The 20223-nt window shown below is 40.8% G+C and overlaps 3 protein-coding genes across 8 annotated transcripts; 2 read left to right on the forward strand and 1 right to left on the reverse strand.

The window, feature by feature from the left end:
• Positions 1 to 147: 147 nt before the first annotated feature.
• LOC146381329 (uncharacterized) lies at positions 148 to 7282 on the forward strand. 2 transcript variants are annotated; one of them, XM_084937316.1, is made up of 5 exons: positions 150 to 659; positions 3363 to 4652; positions 4974 to 5084; positions 5386 to 5502; positions 5586 to 7282. In XM_084937316.1, the coding sequence occupies exons 1-5, from the start codon at positions 650 to 652 to the stop codon at positions 5612 to 5614; spliced, it is 1557 nt and encodes a 518-aa protein (XP_084793442.1). In that variant the 5' UTR covers positions 150 to 649; the 3' UTR covers positions 5615 to 7282. The 2 variants fall into 2 exon arrangements, with proteins under 2 accessions (XP_084793441.1, XP_084793442.1); XM_084937315.1 differs by having other exon boundaries at positions 148 to 659; positions 5386 to 7282.
• On the reverse strand, positions 7217 to 17012 carry bicral (BICRA like chromatin remodeling complex associated protein). 5 transcript variants are annotated; one of them, XM_084937312.1, is made up of 13 exons: positions 16632 to 17012; positions 14528 to 14591; positions 14328 to 14373; positions 13985 to 14033; positions 13808 to 13873; positions 11138 to 12406; positions 11005 to 11053; positions 10865 to 10905; positions 10719 to 10768; positions 10478 to 10623; positions 10284 to 10378; positions 10094 to 10196; positions 7217 to 10003 (listed from the first exon to the last, which is right to left on the reverse strand). In XM_084937312.1, exons 3-13 carry the CDS (start codon positions 14366 to 14368, stop codon positions 9528 to 9530), a joined length of 2385 nt encoding a protein of 794 aa, XP_084793438.1. In that variant the 5' UTR covers positions 14369 to 14373; positions 14528 to 14591; positions 16632 to 17012; the 3' UTR covers positions 7217 to 9527. The 5 variants fall into 5 exon arrangements, with proteins under 5 accessions (XP_084793438.1, XP_084793439.1, XP_084793436.1 ...); XM_084937313.1 differs by lacking the exon at positions 14528 to 14591; XM_084937310.1 differs by having other exon boundaries at positions 14328 to 14591.
• A 982-nt stretch (positions 17013 to 17994) lies between these two features.
• tbcc (tubulin folding cofactor C) lies at positions 17995 to 19273 on the forward strand. Its single transcript, XM_084937318.1, has one exon. It carries the CDS (start codon positions 18079 to 18081, stop codon positions 19120 to 19122), a length of 1044 nt encoding a protein of 347 aa, XP_084793444.1. The 5' UTR covers positions 17995 to 18078; the 3' UTR covers positions 19123 to 19273.
• Positions 19274 to 20223: the final 950 nt, after the last annotated feature.

Below are 20223 nucleotides of genomic sequence, written 5' to 3' on the forward strand. Positions count from 1 at the left end.
ACCTGGGTTCTTTACCACTTAGACCAAAATCTAATGATTAACAAAACACGAGGAGCACGTGTTACGTAGATAAACCTTACTGTACCGCTAAGACGTCTTTTTTTTTTTTTTTTTTTTTTTTTCAGTCCTCTGCCAGAAAATTACGTAAGCATTTCTGCGGATACATAGTTTCCGACGCCTCAAGCGTACCTGTGAAACGTTTAGTGGGTATTTTGACTTCATCCAAAAATGCGTCGGCATGTTTGGGGACTTCAAAAGGCGGAAGTGGGGAGGAGTGAATCATAATGTCGACGCAACACACCCACCGAGCAGATCCCTGCGTGTTCGTACAAGACTTTCATCTGTCACAGCAATGTAACGGGCTGTACCGTTATAAACCACATCCAAGGGGTGTAATTTTAAACTAGGGCGTCAATATATTGATGATTTTACGATAACTTTAGATTTTACATTCAGGCTTCGAACTCGCTACCTAAAAGCGGGGTCTTTCTCTTCACCGTCGCGACTCTGAGAACTTACTTAACCGAAACTGTTTAAAAGTGACACTCCCGCGTGTAAACGTGACAATTACTGACGCTTCACCTTAGCGCTGTAACTTTGCTCTGTGTCATGCTTTCACCCGATTGGCTGTTTGACAGGCGCGTGCGAAATGAGCTGTGGTAAGTGTCACACAACTGTAATTCAGAATAGCGGAAAAAACACGTGATATAATAACGACCAATATATTAATTTGCTGAATTATAAAAATATGTTTATAGCTTCGTCTAGAAGCCGGGGTGACAAACATAAGACCCGGGGGCCAGAACTGACCCACCAAAAAGTCCAATCCGGCCCACTGGACCTCTATGTAAAATGTGAAGGAGATCATAAATTTTGGACTTTCAACTATATTTTCACAAATTACGCAGCTGATGCTATAAGCCATTTGTGCTACAAGAAAGTAATAAAGTAACAAACAAAAGACAGAAAATGTCCAGTTTCTTCACTAACTACTAGAAATTTCTGTTTTTATTTCAAATGTGTCTTCAGTAAAATAAAGGACATTTTCTGTAAATTAACAAAAACTTTCTCTTTATAATTACTGCTAGCTGGCCGATGAGTTACCAGAACTTTTCCTGTAATTTTACACATTCATATCTTGCAATTTAGGTGTGAAGAATCATGCTGACAAACATGTCCTTATCATGTATATAAACTAATGCATACTGTTGAAATTACACTTCTTTTTAATAAATCGAGATATCCCAGGAATTAAATGTGCAGTTAAACTACTTTACAACGACAGAAAAGGGATTTTCACAGTTCCAGCTAATTTCAAAGTGGCCAGTGTGTGTCTCTTGATGTAAAATTGATCTAGAGACTAGGTATCAAATATATGGCCTGTTGGCCAGACGTGGGTCCAAAAAGCTCCAATTCAGCCCACTGGATGGCTTTGGAAAATATGGACGCTTCAAATAAAGATTATAAAGTCCTTTATTTCTTGCAGCTCTTACAATTTTTTACATCAGCATTTCTTTATAATATGGAAAAGTTGAGACGTTTTGTTAAATAAAATTGCGCTTATTTTTCTGAGGGATTTTTCTTATCTCAGGGAAAACAAGGGTAACTTTCATAGTGCTGAAAGTTGAACAAAAACATTTAAGGCTTCACTGATCTAGCCTATTTAACTTGAAATTTGGTTGTATGTGCCCCATGATAAGGTCGACACCCCTGGTCTAGAGAACCTATTATTCAGGTGACATGGTCAGCCTTGCAAACTACCTTACATTTCCCATTTTCGGGTAGTCTTCAATGCAAAGCTGCATTTTATTGACACTCATTATGAGTCTGAATGTCATGGTAGTTTTGGGCTTTTAATTTCACTATTCCATTGACTTTGTGCAATATACTAGTACCACTGACAGCAAAACAGCCTTGATGCTACCACTGCCATGCTTGACAGTTGGTATAGCTTTCTAAGGTCAGAAAGTTTCATCTTTACTTCTTCAAACATTGTGGGTCAGTCTTTCTCTCATCTGACCATAAAACCTTTCTCACATTTGGTTTGTCCTTGTGGGCAGCTGCAAATTTCAGTCAAGCTTGACGGTTTTTATTTTGGAGCAGGGGCTTCTTTCTTGGTTGGCACGCTCTCAGTCCATAGCTATGTAAAACTGTAGACAGTGACACTGGTGCTGCAGTTTCAAGTTAATTGCAGGCTTGAGCCTTGTTGGTTCCCAGGTTGTTCCTGAACATCCCAATTAATTACCTCTTATCTGAGGAGGACAGTTTGGGTCCTCTTCCAGACCTTGGCAAAGTGGTGGCACATCCAACTTGTATCTATGTACAATTGTCTTAACTGATGATTTTGGGATCTGCAGCTGTTTAGAAATTGCTTCAAGAGATCTTCCCAACTTGTTTAAATCTAAAATTGCCTTTCTGAGATCTTCACCAAGTTCTTTGGACTTTCTCATTCAATGAGTGCTGTCAAAAAAATCAATTTTATGCTGGCAGACAAGTTACCAGTTGTACTGTATGCATACTTTTAACCCTGTGTGGATTAGAGAAAATGCAAAGTAAAGCCAGACCTGTGCACTTATGTATTGTTTTTTAAAGTCATTAAAGATGTATGTTGTATAACCATGCTACTTTGGAAAAAGTTAAGTTCAAAGAAATCATTAAAAGTCGAAAATTACCACGACATCAATGCCCATGATGTGTAGATGTAAACTTCAGACCACAACTGTACGTGTGACATATTTTGAATGCAAGGTGTGTTAAACATGTAGATTGGGAACCAGAAGAGGTGTCGGCCCACCAAAGGAACCAATCTTTCCAACTTGACTGCTCTGCGAGTGTAAAAATGTAGTGACATTTTAATTTTTGTTATTTTTGTTCCTAATGGCTGACCTTAACTTATTCTTCTTTACAGTAAAAGAAAGGATAGGTATTCTGTCTTGTGCAGCTGATTTTCTGGTCTACTTAACATCAAAATGGACTTTATTTAATTATTTAAAAAAAACCAACAACCTCAAAAGCAATTGGTGCAGTGGTTAACACTGTTGCCACACAGAAATAAGGTTCTTGGTTTGCACGTCCTGGTTGGGTCGGGGGTTGGGTGATCCAGTTTCCTCCTACGATTGTGCATGCATATTAGGTTAATTTGTGATTCTAAATTGTGTATGAGATCATAATCAGTATGTTTATGCACACATAGCTGGTGCTTGATATGATTTTCTTTCTTTAAAGATGAAATTGTTCATATAAAGCTAAAACTATACCTTATTTATATTCAGCCATTATGTCCTTCCAACACATCTTCACTGATCGTTCTATGTTTGCCCTGGAAGTCCCATTTTGACCTGTTCTCTGTCACCCACCCACAGAGGTGTGTCCATTCTGCGGGAAAACGTACAAAAGGTTGAAGAGCCACTTGCCACATTGCAAGGCAGCTGCTGCCTCTAAAGTGCCACCATCCAAACCAGATGTCACAGCAAACCAGACAGCATCGTCTTCTCAGCTGGACTCGGTTTTGTCCAGAGCAACAGCAACAGGAAGGAAGTCATCGTCATCAGTCATAACAGATCTACAAGGACAGACGCGTAAAAGGGACACAGCATCAGGACCATCAAATGTGACATCTTCATCACCACGAACATCATCATCCATGACATTACTTTCACCAACTACGAAGAAGAAACAAAAGCTGGTTGATCAAATAAAGACAAGCACCCTTTTGTTATCTCCATCTCCAGCTCTGCCCCCCACCACTTCTAAACCAAAAAAGAAGAGTCTCCGTGCATTGATAGAAGCTGCTAAGTATGACCAAATTACAAAGGAATCACTAAAGGTGTCTGAAACAGAACCAACTCTAAGCTCCAGAAACACAGCTCAGACAGAGCCCAAAACTATCTCAGGCAAAGACTATGCCCATCTGTCTGCAGACGCTAAACCCAAAGATGCACCTAAGAAGACGCCAAAGACAAAGATTCACGTTAATCAGATGCTTTCCACAACCAAACAGAGTGAAAGTAGCACAAAATTCCCAGAGAAAAGACACAAGTTTTGGGAGGATGGCAAGCAGGAGATTGAGGATTCATCCATGAATAATTTTGGAAATGGCCACCAGGCAAAGATCACCCTCCAGGATGTTAAAGCCACATTAGGCCGAGCTAGACCGCCTCGTCAATCCAGCAGGCCGAGCATCCTGAGCCAAATTCAAACTAATGACAACCTGTGCAGTAAAATTGGAGTCGATACAGGTGTTGGACCAGTTCCACTTTTAGAAGATAATCAAAAGTATGTTGCAACTCAGTCTGATGAGCTGCTGAGCACTAGCCCACAACATGCAGGCCTAAAATCAGATAAGAAAATAACCTCAAAGACTAAACAACTGGCTTTAGTCCCTCTGCGAGATGTGCTAGAATCAACCCTTCCTACAGCTCCCTTCCTGCGTGCGTCATCTCAGCAGTGGCAAGCTATGCCTCCTCCAGTCAACCTGAATGAGGGGCTGAAGGTGAGCCATCACATGACAGGCCTCCTCCCAAAATCGGCACCAGTGGGTCAGTTTTCCAGCCTTCTTTCCCCTCTTGTATCACAAAGTCTGCCAGTGAAGGTGGAGACAGTGGAGAAGCCTGAGGTCAAGAAGCAAAGCACTGCTGAAAATCCAAACGAAGGTAAGTATTTGGAAATAATTGTTTTCCAGCCAAAATGTATACAGACCTGATGGTCCGGATTCTTTCCCTGTCTGTCTTACAAAATAATATAATTAATGAATTATATTCAGACATTTGAACAAATCACTTTGTGGCTCACCGCACTGTGTTAGGCGTTTTTCACAGATTTTATTGATAAAGTAGTTCATAAATTAAGAAAAATTATTGCCATATATTGTCAGTTTTACTGGGCCAGTACCAGTAATAAAGACTTTGGAATAATATTCAGCTCGATTGTAGTGTTTCAGCTTCCTAATTCTCTGTCGGTGTCATGGATTACAGGAGCTCTGACACACCGGAGTCTTGGACAGGTGAGACTGAGGGAATTACCTAAATGGCTTGCCTGCAAAGCCCCAAGCCATCCAAAAGATGCTGTGGGAATGTTGCAAAGAGGTCAGTATCTCTCTCTCACACACAGAGAGACACAGTATTCGTGCTACTTACAGCACAAAAGCCACCCTCCCATTTGTTTGTCTGTCACTTCTAACTTCCTGTAACAGTGTTATCTCTCAGAAATGAGGTTTTATTGAACTTTGTAGGTGCTTGTAGTCAGATTTTGTTACCTCAGAACAAAAGCATTATAGCCAACAGCTGTTAGCAGCCGCTTAATATCTGCTATACAGATGTGAGATTGGTGTCTATTCTTTAAGATTTCTGTGCTTGTCTTTTCTCAACTCTTCTGTGCGTGATTCAGGCTGGCAGTGGTATTACAGGCGGTATATTGATGTGAGGAAAGGAGGTGTAGGTGGACTGGGCATGTTGTTAGCAGGATACTGCGTGCTCAGCTACATCTGGAGTTACCGCCACATAAGTAAGTGTGTTTTACTAAGTGTGTGCTCCATTTAACTGATGGAGTTGGAGATAAGCTGGGTTTCTTTTTTTTCCTTTTCCCAGAGCTTGATCGCTGGAGGAAGTATCACTAAGGGTCAAGGAAAGATACTTGGAGCAGCAGCATTGACAGAGAAAAGATTCAGAACTTCAGGACTCCATATGATGAATTTGCACAGCATTTATAACTGAGAAATTGGTACCGTTACTTGTCAGCATGTAAGCCCTTCCCTTCAGCCAATTTTGTGTATTCTGTCACCAGCATACATTGTGGGAGCACTATATAGTAAATGATAAATAGTGAAGTAAGTGCAAAAGTGCCTTAAACTGAATTCTTTGTAGTGACCACAAGTGTACAACTCTTCTGGTTGGAAAACAAGTACAGGTGTATAGAAGTCTATGTCAATTCTCCAGTGAGTTTAGGGTCTCAGTAGCTAGTTTCAAGCTTGATTGAACGCAACATGCTTATTTTTTGAATTAAATGGTCACTTCCATATAAGCATACAGTTCCCCCTCAATTCAACCCCAGATACACTCATGACAACAGGACAAATGCTCATCTCTAAGCTTCACATTGGGACTGCGTTGACTTCATAGTGCTTCTAGAATTCCTCTAGAAGCAAGTCTTGCCTTTGGGTTCTTGTTTGGGCAGTTTCATTTCAGTGGTCACTGGGACATAAAACTGCATGTGTGGTATCACCAGTCAGATCTGATAAAACTGGCTTAATCCTGATGACTTTTCCCCAAAATAAGCCTTTTTTGTTTCCCTGTTTGTCCTACTACCTTGTTTGCTTTTGCTGAATTCTCCCAGATATTTATATTTAGAATTGGGTGTCGTGTGTTTCTTTCAGTCTCTCTGGTTGTCCATCTTTTGTATAAAATCTAAAAGCATATGTTATGAAGACAGACTGCATGATTATGAATTTTCCTAATTAAATGAATTGCAAATGAATACAAAACTAAAACATGTAACTTTCTATCTCTAGGTGACCAGGATAACAGTAGTTTCATTCTTATCTGTATAAGGTTTCTAAAATGAAAGCTTGTCATGCTAAATTGTATTATTTTAAAATGCTTATGTTTTTGTATGTTTCTTTTATTATTCCTGTCTTATTTATTTCATGGAGAAAATGTTAAAAAAAAAAGTATTTGCTTTAAAAAAAAAAACAGCTTTTTTAAGGGTCAAAACATTTTTCCTCATCAGTGACCACTGTGTGCTCCAGACATCCACTAGCTGTCACTGTTGGGTTATGTTACTTGAACCAAAGGGGGCTGGGCAGTCTAATGTCTGCTGTGCAGTTTTCTCAGCTCTTTTGTGTAGAGGCATCGGTGCTGGAGACCATAAAAGGATTAAAGAGAACCAACAGATTTCTAACTTGATAAAATATTACTTTGGCAGCTGTGATGCAGAGAAACATGAAATCTAAATGTCATGACATCAATGAAAAGATCATATCTGTGCAGCAGAGGGTAACAAATCTGGTTTTCCTTTGCCACTGCTTCCTCTGTCACATGATGTGATTATGCATGCTTAGTCCATCAGTGCCAGTGTGTGAACCCTCACAGAATAGCAATGGAGGGAAATCGAAGGAGGTTTTCAGCCGGACTGGACCAGTTCCTTGTTGTACACAAAATGAATTTATTGTTGAATCTCCTAACTGCTGTACTGAACAAATACAAATGAAGAAACAACAGCATTTTCTTTTGTAATGACTTTACTGACACTGCTTCTTAGTCAACACAATAAAAAATAATTTTCTTAAGTTTTTTCTTTACATTCTCTTTTTCTTCGTACAAAAATTATAAATATTTTGTGTCTAACTTTTTTATACAAAACAACAAACTATACAAATCAAATGGGACAATAAACAATGAAAATGAAGGCAGAAAACGCATCTCTGCACAAAAAAAAAAAAGAAAAAAAATGATGATGATAGGGGAGAAAAAGCACAGTTTGTTCCAACCAGGCTCTCAAGACCATGATATGCATTCTGATAACACAATGGTTTACAAACACTGGGTATGTCCCTACTTTGAAAGCCTAAAGTGAACATCCTTGTAGATATAAGTGCTATAGAGGCACAAAATCTTGCAGCAGTCGCTTGGAGGAGCAAATGCAAAATCTCACTTGACCCTAACTTGTCATTTGAGATTTGCTTTCAAAGCAAACAGCCCAGTTTTTCTCGGAAAGAAGAGGTCTGCAAGAGCTGAGGCAGAGATGCAGGCAGGCTGCCATGGCCACTGGCACTTAAATTAAAAAAGGGTCTTCTATCATCCCATATGAAAGGCCTTCAGTCTGTTTGTGTGGTCTATTAGCAAGCATATTTCACATACATGCTCATAGGAGAAAGGTGGTGCTGTCCAGAATCAACCCTGAGAGCATTTAATGCATTTAATCAGGGCTTTTGTGTTGTTGCAAAAACAGAAGTAGAGGGACATTATTTAGGACTTTTAAGTCTTGGTTTAATAAAACAAAAACATAATCATTCTGAGTTCAGAGGAAACACTACAGTTTTTTTTTAATAATTAGCCACAGAGCTGGTCAGACAAATGAGGGGGATTCTGGATGAGACCACAGTCTCTCCTAATAATTTTGGTTGTGCTGCTGAGAAGGAAAAGAGCGAAAGTGTGAGAAAACTATCCCAGGGAACTAAGAAAAAGCTTGGCAATAAAGTCAAAAGTATGGCAATCACACTACCAAACTACAGGAAATCAGTGTGTATGGTTGCCAATTAACACACACACACACACACACACACACACATTGACGTGTCAGGGTAGTAAAGCATAGAGAGAAAGATATGATTCATATATAATTATATGCAAAAGGCAAACAAACATACATACAATCAATGACCCAGCTGGGTCATTTAAACTGCTGACAGTATTGTCACGTTCTCAACGCTGGGGAACACATAACAGCAAACAAAAACAGTCCTGTTTCTTTCAATGTCATTTAAAAGAAAAAAAAAGTTCAGCAAATTTAACATCTCTTCCTCAATCTGAGGACGTAGCTCCACAGACACAAACTCACTGTGAAATGATGAAGGTGGCAGAGATCTACAGATATGTCCTGTGTCTGTCTGTGTCGGGACTTGCATACCTTTAAGGTACAAAAGAAAATGAAAAAGGTGACTTAAGCACAAAAAAAAAAGCACTGTAACACTACCATATGTGTCAATGGGACTAGTTTAACTGGCTTCTAGTGTGATTAAGAGGTTGTCCTTGTTACAGGCAGCCAAAAACACAAAAGCAGGCAAAAAGATTTTGGTTCTCTTTGACGTGTCCATCCGGTTCAGCCCAGCATACACCGCATATTGACTAAAGCCTTGTGTTTATATAGTTCCTGAAATAGGCCACAGTATGTTTAGTGCAACTTGCCTGTTTGAAGGTATCTCTACTGAGCTTAGATGTGAGGAGATCTACACCTCTCAACCATGAACTACTTGTACAAAAGCAGCTGTTTGCATGCTTAGATGTAGAAAGAACAGAAATAAATGGATTTTCTGATATTTAGAGCTTCTTCATGTAAACACTTCCATATAAAAACCTACAATTAGGCACAGAGTCCCTCCTCCTCATCTCTTTTGTTCGGCATAGGTAGTGGGGTGGGGAATAAACAATAAACTGGCAAAAAGTATTAACTAGTGTGTGAAGAGAGGGACACTCTTGCATTCAGTCGCAAACCCTACCACTGTAAAATAAACAAAAGAACATTTTGCATCTGTTAGTACATTGCATTGCACACATTCCCGGGTCTTTATAGGTAACTGTAAGTGCATGTGTTCACGTAACACCTTTACAGACTAACTGACTTCAACATAAAATCCCCCTAAAATAACCCAAGGCAAACTACGTACATGCTACATGGCTGTGTATCACTAAGAACACAGACCTGAAAGAAGAGTTAGCCTCTCTTCACACAGGGGACATAAAAAAAAGAAAAAGAAATGCACATACAAAAAAGAAGTAGAAACCATACATTGGGTGTAATATGGTTTATACATCTTAACATTCCAGGATGCTGTTGACTGCCGCCTCAAGAGCAGAATCTGTGTCAGGGTGAGGGGGTGAGGTGAGCTGAGGGGTATATGAAGGCTGCACAGGGTGGTGAGACACCTGGTAGTTTGTCGGGCCTCCTGACAATGCTGGGAAAGGTGAGGGTTTATTATGGGGGCAACTATTGGCAGCAATCAGGCTGTTGTTGCTGATGCCGCTGGGTCCGTAGAGTTGCTGGGATCTCTTCATTTCCAGCACGTTCTTGTTTTCAAAGTGTGGTGGATGAAGTCTCTCTGTTGAGCCAGGTCCTACAGGCTCACTCCCTCCTGGGTCTTCATACCCAGGCTGGGAGTCTGTCCTGTATGGTGGCTCCATAGAGCCTTGTTCTGACTCATTCCATTTATAGCTGGATATAGGCTGAGGCGGGGAAGGGGCTTGGAAAAGTTTGGATTTTGTCCCACAACAGAACTCCTCCAAGAAAGTGTCTACAAACCAGACAGGGCAAAGTGTTAAATCAAAGTTAACTGAAAAGGGAATATTAGTTCACAATGGGATTCACTCCAATTCTGTTTTACCTGGGTCCACTAGTACCATGCGTTTGTCTTGTATCAAGGTGCTGCGCTCCTCTTGGTTGAAAGTCCTGTCGATCATCACCATTTCTGAGGACGGACTGAAACGCTGCACAGAAGAGTGAGGTTATGCTGTTAGCCCTGTGCGTTTCCTAACATCCCACACATCTAGTCATTAACTAGCGCGTGCACCTACCTCAGCTTCCACCATCAGTAGTCGCCTGTATTTGTTTACCATCCCCTGTGTCCTCATCAGCACCTGAGTTGCAGCTGCTTCAAATTCCTCATCCACTGGAAATTCAAAACACAACACACTACTTATATTAAAAACAACAACAACTTTAATTCCGTAAAAGACTTGGGGTGAATCTAGTATTGTCATGACTGTACCCTGGGAGAACTCGTCCGGGCTGGGTGGAGCCCCCTGGAACACGTGGTACGGGATAAGTCTCAGGAGTGCGTCATCAACTGAAGTGAATCGACGTCGATCTGGGGTCTGAACTGCAACATGATCCTTCCTCACCTGCTGTAAAATCCTTTAAAAATAACAGAGAAAGACACAAGTTTGTTAAATGACTGAAAGACAAAAGCACAACTACACAGGACAGATGGCATGTCAAAAAAAACTCACATTTCTCCTTTTGTAAGAGTAGGAAGCAGAGGCCTCTTCTGTGCACTGACCTATGATGGGGAAGTGTACAAACCAAAGATGTCATTACATTAGATTGTTCCACCTAAAAAAGACACACAAGCATGTAAAACAAACAGCTAACATACCTCAGAGTTTAGCATTGAATCCTGTGCCATGGGTTTGATTGCTACAAGAGATCACACAAACAAAGCAACTTTATCAGTCTGAAATTCTGCAGCTTATATTGAAACGTATTATACACTGAAGCCATTGGTGCCTCTTTTACCGTGGATGCTGCTGGCATGTGCTTGTTTGAGGGCAGGTGATGAAGAATTCTGAAAAATTTCAAGTAAAAGTTATGTCAGAGAGAGAACAAATAAGGAGAGAGCAAATTAATAAAAAGGCTGCCATCTGTATACCTGTCTGTAGTCTTGTTGCTGTGTCACATTACCAGGTAAAGGGGACAGAGAAGTACAGTTCTGGGATGGAGTCACTAGAAGGCGCTGCACGGGAGTAGCCGACGCTTGGCTCTGATTGCAGATCCCTGTTGTAGCCGGGCCAACCAGAGTCAGACGTCCAGGAGCGCATGGTGTCTGCACGGAGGTGGAGCTCGCACAAGAAACTCCCGTCCACATCTGAGTTACACCTCCTCCAACCTGATTCCCGCTCACTACTCCCTGATTCAAAATTAGTGGACCAGCTGTTGGTGCATTGAAGTTCTGTGCTGCAACAATCTGCACTGTGTTTTGACTGGTAATTAGGGGATTTGAGTTGGGGTTGATGGGCCCGTTGTGGATGGTGCTAGATGAAGTGAGAGCCAAGGAGCTGGGTAGCAAGAACTGTCCGGCTGATATATTTGTCAGTGTAGACGCTTGTTGCTGCTCCAGGGGTGGTTGTACTACAATGGAGCCATTAGGTGTGTACTGTCCTGCAGGAGCAGCAGTATTAGTGTTCACTACATTAGCCACGGTGGTGGGAGTGGGCTGAAGACCAAGGCTGTAGACAGTCTGAGACCCCGGTTGGAGGGGTTTAGGCTGGATTGGTCTGACAACAGTCTGGGTCCCTCCTGGACCTCTCTGTATGATGATATTTTGAAGCGGGATGTTTTTGAAAGGTAAGCCAACTTGGCCTTGGGTGGGAGCAAACACCTGCCCCCCTGTTGTTGTCCCTGCTGGAGCTACAGAAACACCTGGCCTTAGCACGATCTGTGGTGATCTTTCTAAGCTACTCAAAGTCATCACTCCGCCACCTGCACCAAAAGAACCCAACACCTGGATTGGCTGAGCAGAACCATTAGGCAGTGACGGCATGCCTTGCAAAAACTGGCCTGCAGAGAACGTAGCAGTTGCAGTCGTCACCACACCTACCCCGCCTCCATAGTTCCCCGAGACCAGCGGGGAGGAGAAGGGAACAGGAGCTTGCACTAGAGTGGGAGCAGGCTGCGAGTCCAGTAAGGCTTCCTGGGCCAGCGTTTGCTCAGTGATATCAGCTTCCAAGAGAGATTTCTGAAGGATGTCAAAGGGCTGGTCCTCTCCCCCGAGATCCACCCCTCCAGGGGAGGTTTCAGGCCCCAGTTCATCCTCAATAAATGAGAGACTGCTAGAGAGTTGGAGGCCTGCCCCGGTCGAATCCTCGCCAAATTCACCCATTGTAGAAGAACCATCTTTGAGGCCAGTGTTGGAGCCAGTCTGAAGGAAGTATTGAGAGAAGAAAATGGAGAACTATTTGCATGTGAACTGAATATCTGATTTCAAAGTCAAAGGCTTCTTTTTATGCCCAAGTTAAGATATCAGGCTAATTTTATTTCAAATATTATTAGCTTTCTGTCAAAAATTGAACATGATTATCTATTATAGAATATAAAATACTAATATAATACTGTATTTCAAAGTTAATAAAGAAGTATCTGTTAGTGTTACAGAAGAACACAAACTGAAAATTCTTTGGTTAGTTCAAATAACAGATATTAATACAAAATAAAATCTCAATAAACCAAACGGTATTCATTATTTTGTATATATTCAAACTGTTTTAAATTGTTGGGAATCAACACCACAAATAAATAGACACCCCCCCCCCCCTCCAAATAAAAAAAAAAGAATTCTATACATACCCTCAGTACAAATTCAAGAAACTATCAATTTAACAGAGCATAAACAAACCACATATCTACTCAGCTGTGGTCTGCTTATGCTACAAGGCAACAAATAAAGACATTTATAAAAGGCAATACCAGTGCAGTACACTCCAATGAAGTGGACAGTGAAGCTTATATATGGGTCAGATGCAAATCCGATGTGGCAGTGAAGTATGACACCGCTTGTTTAGCTGTCTCTCTGCACTCCTGTGCAGCTGGGAAAAGGTGTTGTTTGTCCACAGCCCAGAAACTGGTAATGAGGATCAGGTCCTTTAATCACCAGCCTAAATTTGACATTTTTAACTGTCATTGTGAGATCACTGTCCCTCTTCATTTTCTGTCATAACGCAAACAAGTGTCTAGAACTGCAAACTCCCGTACTGTGTGTGCACTGTATTTTTCAGGTAATTGCAGATAAACTGTGCATTGTGCTGGGATAGCACTGCTTCAGATCTAAAAGCGATTCATGATGTTACCTGCCTTTGTCGAAACATGCTGCTCTGTCTTTGTCGGACTTTAAACAGTAAGAATATCTCCACAATACCGAATTCCCTTTAACAGAGTCTTGGACAGTGTGCACTGGGGGCTCTTGTTTGGTAATGCTGTAGCTGACGTTTTGAACATTTTTTCTTTTATCTCACTCACACTTCTAACGTAGTGCTCTGTAGTGCTGTGCATGTGTGTGACGACCTAAATTGACATGGCTTTAACTCTGCTCCAACCACGATTGGTTCAGTGTAGAGCTATTGTCATTGTCCTTTTGTCTTGTCTGTCAAGAAAATGGACGGAATGAGTTCGATTGACTTTTTATTAATCATTACTCATATTTCTGTTGAGGAAAAGTTATCCCCGGTAGTTATCGTTATCATTTTATCATCCACTCCTAATGATGAACTGTAACAAAATGTCCTTGTGGTTTGGCTTGGATCAAGGTAATCATAGGTATACTCACGGTGTCATTACCAAAGAGGGATCCATCAGACCCATAAGCTGCGTTTGTTACATCATCCTCCTCAATCTGCAGGAACAAAAGACAAGCGAGTGAATGGACTTGGGTAATTCTGGTGTTTAAGGAACATTTCTAAGGAAGTCATTCAGACAAACTCTGAATTCTCCAAGTGTCACTCACAGACTTGCTGTTGCTGCCATGGAGATAGTCATTCAACGCATCTACATCTCTGAAAAAGATAAAGAAGCAACATCTTTAGCAGTTTCTTTTTATTTGTGTCACTATCTGTGGTTTTAAAGTTCCCTGACATTTGCTTTACTACATGTGTCTTGTGCTTATGACCATTAAAATATTCACTTCCCTTATTCAATGAAAGATTTAAAACCAAAAAAACAGATCTTGCATAGTTGTGGCACTGATTTTAAAGGCAGCTATATATTCACTAGTATAAAATTGTATGGCCCAGGGTGTGGCAAGAAGAACTTGAATCTTAGTGCAGATTTTATAATCTTATAACGTTTACCCTAAAATATCCAGAAGACGGCGATCGTCATCATCATCCATGACACCTGAAAGAGTATGGAAGGCCATCAGATGAGGACATGGGACACTCTAAGGTCTAATCACTGAACAGTGGAGTAAAAAAAACTTGTTTTTGTTTTACTCTAAAGTAGAAGTGCTTGAGCTCTAAATGGCTGGCATGTTTTTAGACATTTCACTCACAGGTTTCCAGCAGGAAGCATGGGCTCAGTCATTTAACACCCTTTCTTTCCTGCAAAAGGCTGGGCTGCAGAGTGAGAAACTTCATTTAGTAGAACTACATAACTGGACATGTATGTCAGATAAGGGGCGTGAGACAGGGCAGGCAGGTGCTAGATAAAAGAATGGTTCAAGTGTGAAACAGGGGTGTGGACAGGAAGTTGGGAGGGGTACATATTTGCTATTCAGTACATAAGGACAGAATGGCCTTCATCCCCTCCTACAAATGCTTAGCTATGACAAACTCCCACCCATAAAGCTTCTCTGCTGTCCCACATTGGTTGTCTTTCCAGTGTGCAGAGTGAAAAAGAGTATTTGAGTGTAAATAACCCCACCCTGCAACATTTATACATTATAGTTCAGGTTGATGTTCTGGGTTTCATCTCTCCATTGAAAGAGGTATTGGCTTTATGTTGTGTCAGTCAGTCAGCTTGGTGCTACTTAATAATTGGGGGTTTAGGGGTTGTTGTTTGTTTTTTTTTATGGCACTTAAATGATTCAATATCTGTAAGTAAATAGTTGTGGCTGCTTTATTTACTGTATCACAATAATAAAAACCTCATGTAATCACTAATAGAGCATGTGAATAAAATGGTTGTATCACATTCAATTTTATTTTGCTGTGTGTGTGTGTGTGTGTGTTTGCAGGTGACTGGGGAAATGTAGGTTTTGTTTTCCCATCAAAGGCGACTGCAACTCTACAAAATGGCTGTTACCATGCCATAGGCTGTCTTTACAGCAGAGCCACGTTGAGCCTCCATCTTTGGTTGAGCGAGAACAAAGACGGGACAGGGCTGCTGCACAAATTAGGCCGTTTAAACGGACCGTGTTAGGAGTTTAAAGCAAAAACAACGACCGTTTGAGCGATTTAAATAGCTGGAAAAATCACGGTTGTTTTTTGTGTGTGTCCACAGCAAATAACACGACATTTTCTCGTCGAGCAAACGAGTGTCCTTTAACCATGTCGAGGTTCCGAGACAAAAACAACGGAAACTAAGCCATAAACACTTCACAAAAAGGCATCAAATACGGGCTGTAAAAATCTATATTATCCAATTAAATCCAACGTGCAAAAAGTTAACATTTACAAGCGATCACCTCAAATTGTAGTGTTAGCTACATTAAAAATGAAATGACCGAGCTGTTTATGCTGGCCAGAATAACAACCTTTAAAAAAATGTGATCTAGCTCGATATCGCCAGATTTGCATCTTTAATGCCAGTTTTGATCAAACTGGCATATTTCTTGTTGCATTTTTTGCCTAATTTCGAGCTCAAATTCACAACCACCAGCAAATCCAGCACAGCACGTGCGCTTCGACGCAAATCCACGGCTAGTCCCCGCCGTTAAAGCCGCACAAAAACACGGCTAATGTACAGCTTGCAAGTTTTATTTCCAAAAATAGACTGAATCGACAGAGAGTGATAATCGCATTCAAGCAGCACAAAACGCCCGTCGTCGCTGACGTGCTCTTTCTTTCTCTGTTGGGGAAGGCTTTCATTTGTCCTCTATGTGGCTCGTCTGCCAGCATGAAAAACGTCACATTTTTGCCTCGATATAGCCGAATCGACGCGTTTCAACCCGGGACTTTTGTCCCCAGTCCGTGTCCTGCTCGGGTCTTTAACTCAGCGGCTCCGCCACATTTTTAACTTTAAATATCGGCCTGCGCTGGTTAGCTAGCCGCGGCGTCGATGACGACGCCTATTTTGAAAGCCAGAATCCGTCGAAAAGGGCTAAAACCGCGTCGAGCCATAAATATTTATCCCGATTAGCATAACATAAAGACGACTCAAAAAGAGGCAAACCCTTTTACTCCTGTCTCACTCCTTCTTGAAACCCAATATCTCCATTTGGCAACTTTTAATTTGCTCCCCCCCTCCTTCTCCTCCTCCTCCTTCTCCCTCTCCCACTCATATATTTTTCTCACTGTCCCTGCTCTGTCTCGGATAGATTTTTCTCTCCGCTCAAACTCTCTTCCCTCCCTGAAGGAAGGGAGGAAGGAGGTTGTGTGTGTTTTTTCCTTGAAATTTTTATCACAAAATTATAATACACTCAAAGGGAAACTCACCGTCATGAAAAAGCAGTGCCTTGTCAACGGGGTTTCCTCGCCATCACCGCACGGGTTGTTGTTGGGGTAGTGCACACAGCGAAATCAGCGGTCCTCAACGACTGCATATGGCTCCATGCATTTCAATACGAAACCTTAAAAACAACCGCAAATAATTAATAAACTATTTTTAATGCTTATGTGAATTATAATTACATGTGGCTCTGTCTTTATAAATAGCGGATAAACGTTATTACACTTAATCACTGCCAACGGTAGAGGGCGGGCCTTTGTGTGTGCCACACCTGGATGTTGCTCAGGTATGCCTAGTTACCTGCTGAGAAGCCTATTTCGTATTCAAAAAGCAGTCAGACTTTATAAGAAAGCAAAGCGTTTACATTTATTACACTTATTGTTTTTTATATGTAACTCAATCGCATTTTACACACACTTTCGAGTAAAAATAATATTTATTCCAGCTTCTAGTGTTGTATGTGATGTCTTTATTATAAAAACGTTAAAGAAAATTTTAAAAAGTTCAGTGTAAATACCTCATATTTCTATACATAAACACTTATTGTAAATGGTCTTTAAGATATTGTGTGCAGTTCATATTAATACTTTGATATTTACTTTCATATCTTTATATAACATTTTTATAGCTCTATTTACTTTTACTTTTGATTCATTCAATCTGCACAACCAGGGGGATGGGACCTTACAGTAAACGATAGATGAGTAAATGGCATGCTATTTAAATTTATTTGGTGTCTATATCTGTAATGTGTTTCACAAAAACCACACTATAAATATGGGTAAACTGTAGGGAGCAGGGTAGATAAAATCAAGGTGATATGAAAAAAAAATTAAAAGGTTCTTTGAAATATATGAATATTTCATTGAAATATATAAATATAAAACGAATGGAAATATATAAATATAAAAAGAAATTAAATAAATAATGCAAATGTTCAAGTATTTACTGTTCTTTATTTTGTTTTACTTGAAAATGATGAAAGAAATATTTTGGTCGAGCAGTATCATTAAATGCGTTTTATTAATAATACACATACATATTAATATAATACTATATTCTATTACACAGAGGCTAAAATAAGCTCACTTGCTATAATTAGCCAGGTACTGGCTTCAAATATTTTGTTTCATTTTGTTCAAAAGGCAAAGAAGTCTGTCGAAGCTTATAAAGAGACCAAATTTAGAAGAAATTATATAATTTTGTGGTTAAATTGCAGGTTTTATTTCATCTTTAAAAAAGAAAAAATATATATATACACATATATATACATATATGTATATATATATATATATATATATATAGCTCAGGTTTTAAAATTAGCTTAAATACTCCGATGCAGCAGGTGGCGGTGTGCCACAGTGTTTATGTTGGCTTTGCGAAAGTCACGAAGAAGAGCGTCATCACTTCCGACACAACTAGCAGTGCGACAATATGGCAACGGTGATGGAAGGTAACGAGGAAAATGGGTTATCTGGCGAAAGTGGGGCGGCCAGGATACAAGAGCGACTTCAGAAGCGGCACCAGGCGAGGATCGAGGATGCCGAGCGGAGGAAGGAGGCTAAAGAGAGCCATTCTGTCGCCGAGGAGAAGAGCGAGTATTTCTCCAGCGCCTTCAACAGGGAGCGGGCGTGTATAGAGGAGCTACTGTCCAGCTGTTCCGGAGCTGAGCGCGCTGTGGTGACTGAGAAACTAGAAGAGGCCACGACCAAAACTCTCCAGCTGCAAAAGTTTCTGAATGACAGTATGCAGTTTCTAACGCAGTACGAGCTCAGGCAAGCCCAGGCTGCTCTCCAGAAACTCCAAACCTCGCTGTCTGAGACCAAAGAGGAGGCTTTGCCCAGGAAGAAGTTTGCCTTTCGAACGCGCACCAAGGCAACAGATAAAGCCTCTGCACAAGATGCTCATCCCCTTCCCCGTGATGAAGGCACACCTGCAGAGACAGGTAGGACCCAGGTGGATGGAGCAGCACCCGCCGAGCAGTGCGGCTTCTCCAACATGACCAGTGAGTTTCTGACCAAGACGGCTGAAGAGATCCAAAAACGAGATGTGCTTCTCACTCACCTGACCAACTGCAAAGTCCATCTGTTCGGCTCCCCCAGCACGCTGCACCTGAAACACATCGACAGCTGTGAGATCCTGTGCGGGCCGGTGTCCAGTTCAGTTTTTGTAGATAATTGCAGAAACAGCGTGCTGGCCTTTCCCTGTCAGCAGCTGCGGACCCACAACACAACCGACACACAAGTGTATCTGCACGTCACCAGCCGAGCCATCATAGAGGACTGTCACGGAGTGAGCTTTGCCCCGTTCACATGGTCCTATCCCACCCTGGAAGAGGACTTCACTGTGTCTGGGCTGGACCGGGCCCGAAACAACTGGACTCAGGTGGATGACTTCAACTGGCTTGCTGCTGGGACACCTTCCCCAAACTGGACTGTTATTCCAGAAGCAGACAGAAAAGCCAACTGGGACTCCTAGAATGGGACTTTTAATGACCTAATGCACTAAAACAAATGACAGTAGAAATTTTACATGAACTGCTTGCGGCCAGAATGCACATTTAATGTCCATTTTATTTCATGGATATAATCTTCATTAATATATTTAAATAAAAATTCACTTAATTTGGGCTGTTACAGTGTTTCTGTTCTTTCTTTTTTTTTTTTTTCAAAAATAAGTCTAATTCTTAGGAGTCTAAGGTCAAAGTCGGATTTCAAGTAGTTTGGTATTGGGACAAGCTGAGCTTTTCAGAATCACTTGTTTTTACGTAACAGACCAAAACATGAAGATTTTCAGTTTCATGTGATTATTCCAATTCAATAGCTATCAGATTTTTACAGCTTATATGAAGTTTTGAGTCTATTCACCACATTTATAAAGAGGTGTATAAACAGAAGAAGTATTCAGAAATTCATACTGCATCGGGATTAACTCAGGACATTTTGCAAAATAAAAAATGGTACATAAGGGGAGGAAGAGTAAGATCTGGGAGTATAAAGGGGCCAAAACATACTCAATCATTATCTATGGTCTGCGTTTAGCTGTGGAATTTCATCATCCATATCACGAGGGATGTTTTCACTACTGGGCAATGCAGGAAATCAAACTGGTCTGATCCAACTTTGGATGTCTTTGAAAACCTCACCAGCCATATTTCAGAGAACTCAATAGGTATTCCCTTGTGTAGCTGTTTATGTCATAAACTCCCATGCAGAGGAAAAAAAATACTGCACTGAAGAACAGGTAATATGCAGTTAAAAAACAAGTTTGTGGACATGGGTTAGTCACTGACCCAAGAACAAAGTAGAGCACCCTGTTGAAAATACCCTTCTTGCTAAGTTACTGATAAAGTTTCAGTAAGACTTGACCAACACTGAAGGAGCTCGAGCTTTCATGTGCTCTCAAAATGTGTTTTCTGATGACCATAAAGTTCAGGTATAATTAATTCAACCATTTTTATATTGAATAATTTTTGCATTGAAGTATGTGAAAAAAAAAATGGGAGTAGTGTTTACAGTTAATGTAAAATGTGCATCTTTTGAGAGATTATATAGGTTTTCTTGCAGAGGGAACGGAAAG

Source organism: Perissodus microlepis, chromosome 8, assembly GCF_051167445.1.
Source record: "Perissodus microlepis isolate ML-2025 ecotype Zambia chromosome 8, ASM5116744v1, whole genome shotgun sequence".
Taxonomy (NCBI): Eukaryota; Metazoa; Chordata; class Actinopteri; order Cichliformes; family Cichlidae; genus Perissodus; species Perissodus microlepis.

Bases quoted from the DNA above. Each gene is read 5' to 3' on its own strand.
- LOC146381329 (XM_084937315.1), top strand. The intron at 4,653-4,973 runs GTAAGTATTTGG...CATGGATTACAG, and splicing joins TGCTGAAAATCCAAACGAAG to GAGCTCTGACACACCGGAGT. The intron at 5,085-5,385 runs GTCAGTATCTCT...TGCGTGATTCAG, and splicing joins TGTGGGAATGTTGCAAAGAG to GCTGGCAGTGGTATTACAGG.
- tbcc (XM_084937318.1), top strand. From the start codon at position 18,079: ATGGCAACGGTGATGGAAGGTAACGAGGAAAATGGGTTATCTGGCGAA.
- bicral (XM_084937310.1), bottom strand. From the start codon at position 14,395: ATGGCCTTCCATACTCTTTCAGGTGTCATGGATGATGATGACGATCGC. The intron at 13,874-13,984 runs GTGAGTGACACT...TTGTTCCTGCAG, and splicing joins ATGGCAGCAACAGCAAGTCT to ATTGAGGAGGATGATGTAAC. The intron at 10,906-11,004 runs GTAAAAGAGGCA...GATCTCTTGTAG, and splicing joins ACATGCCAGCAGCATCCACG to CAATCAAACCCATGGCACAG.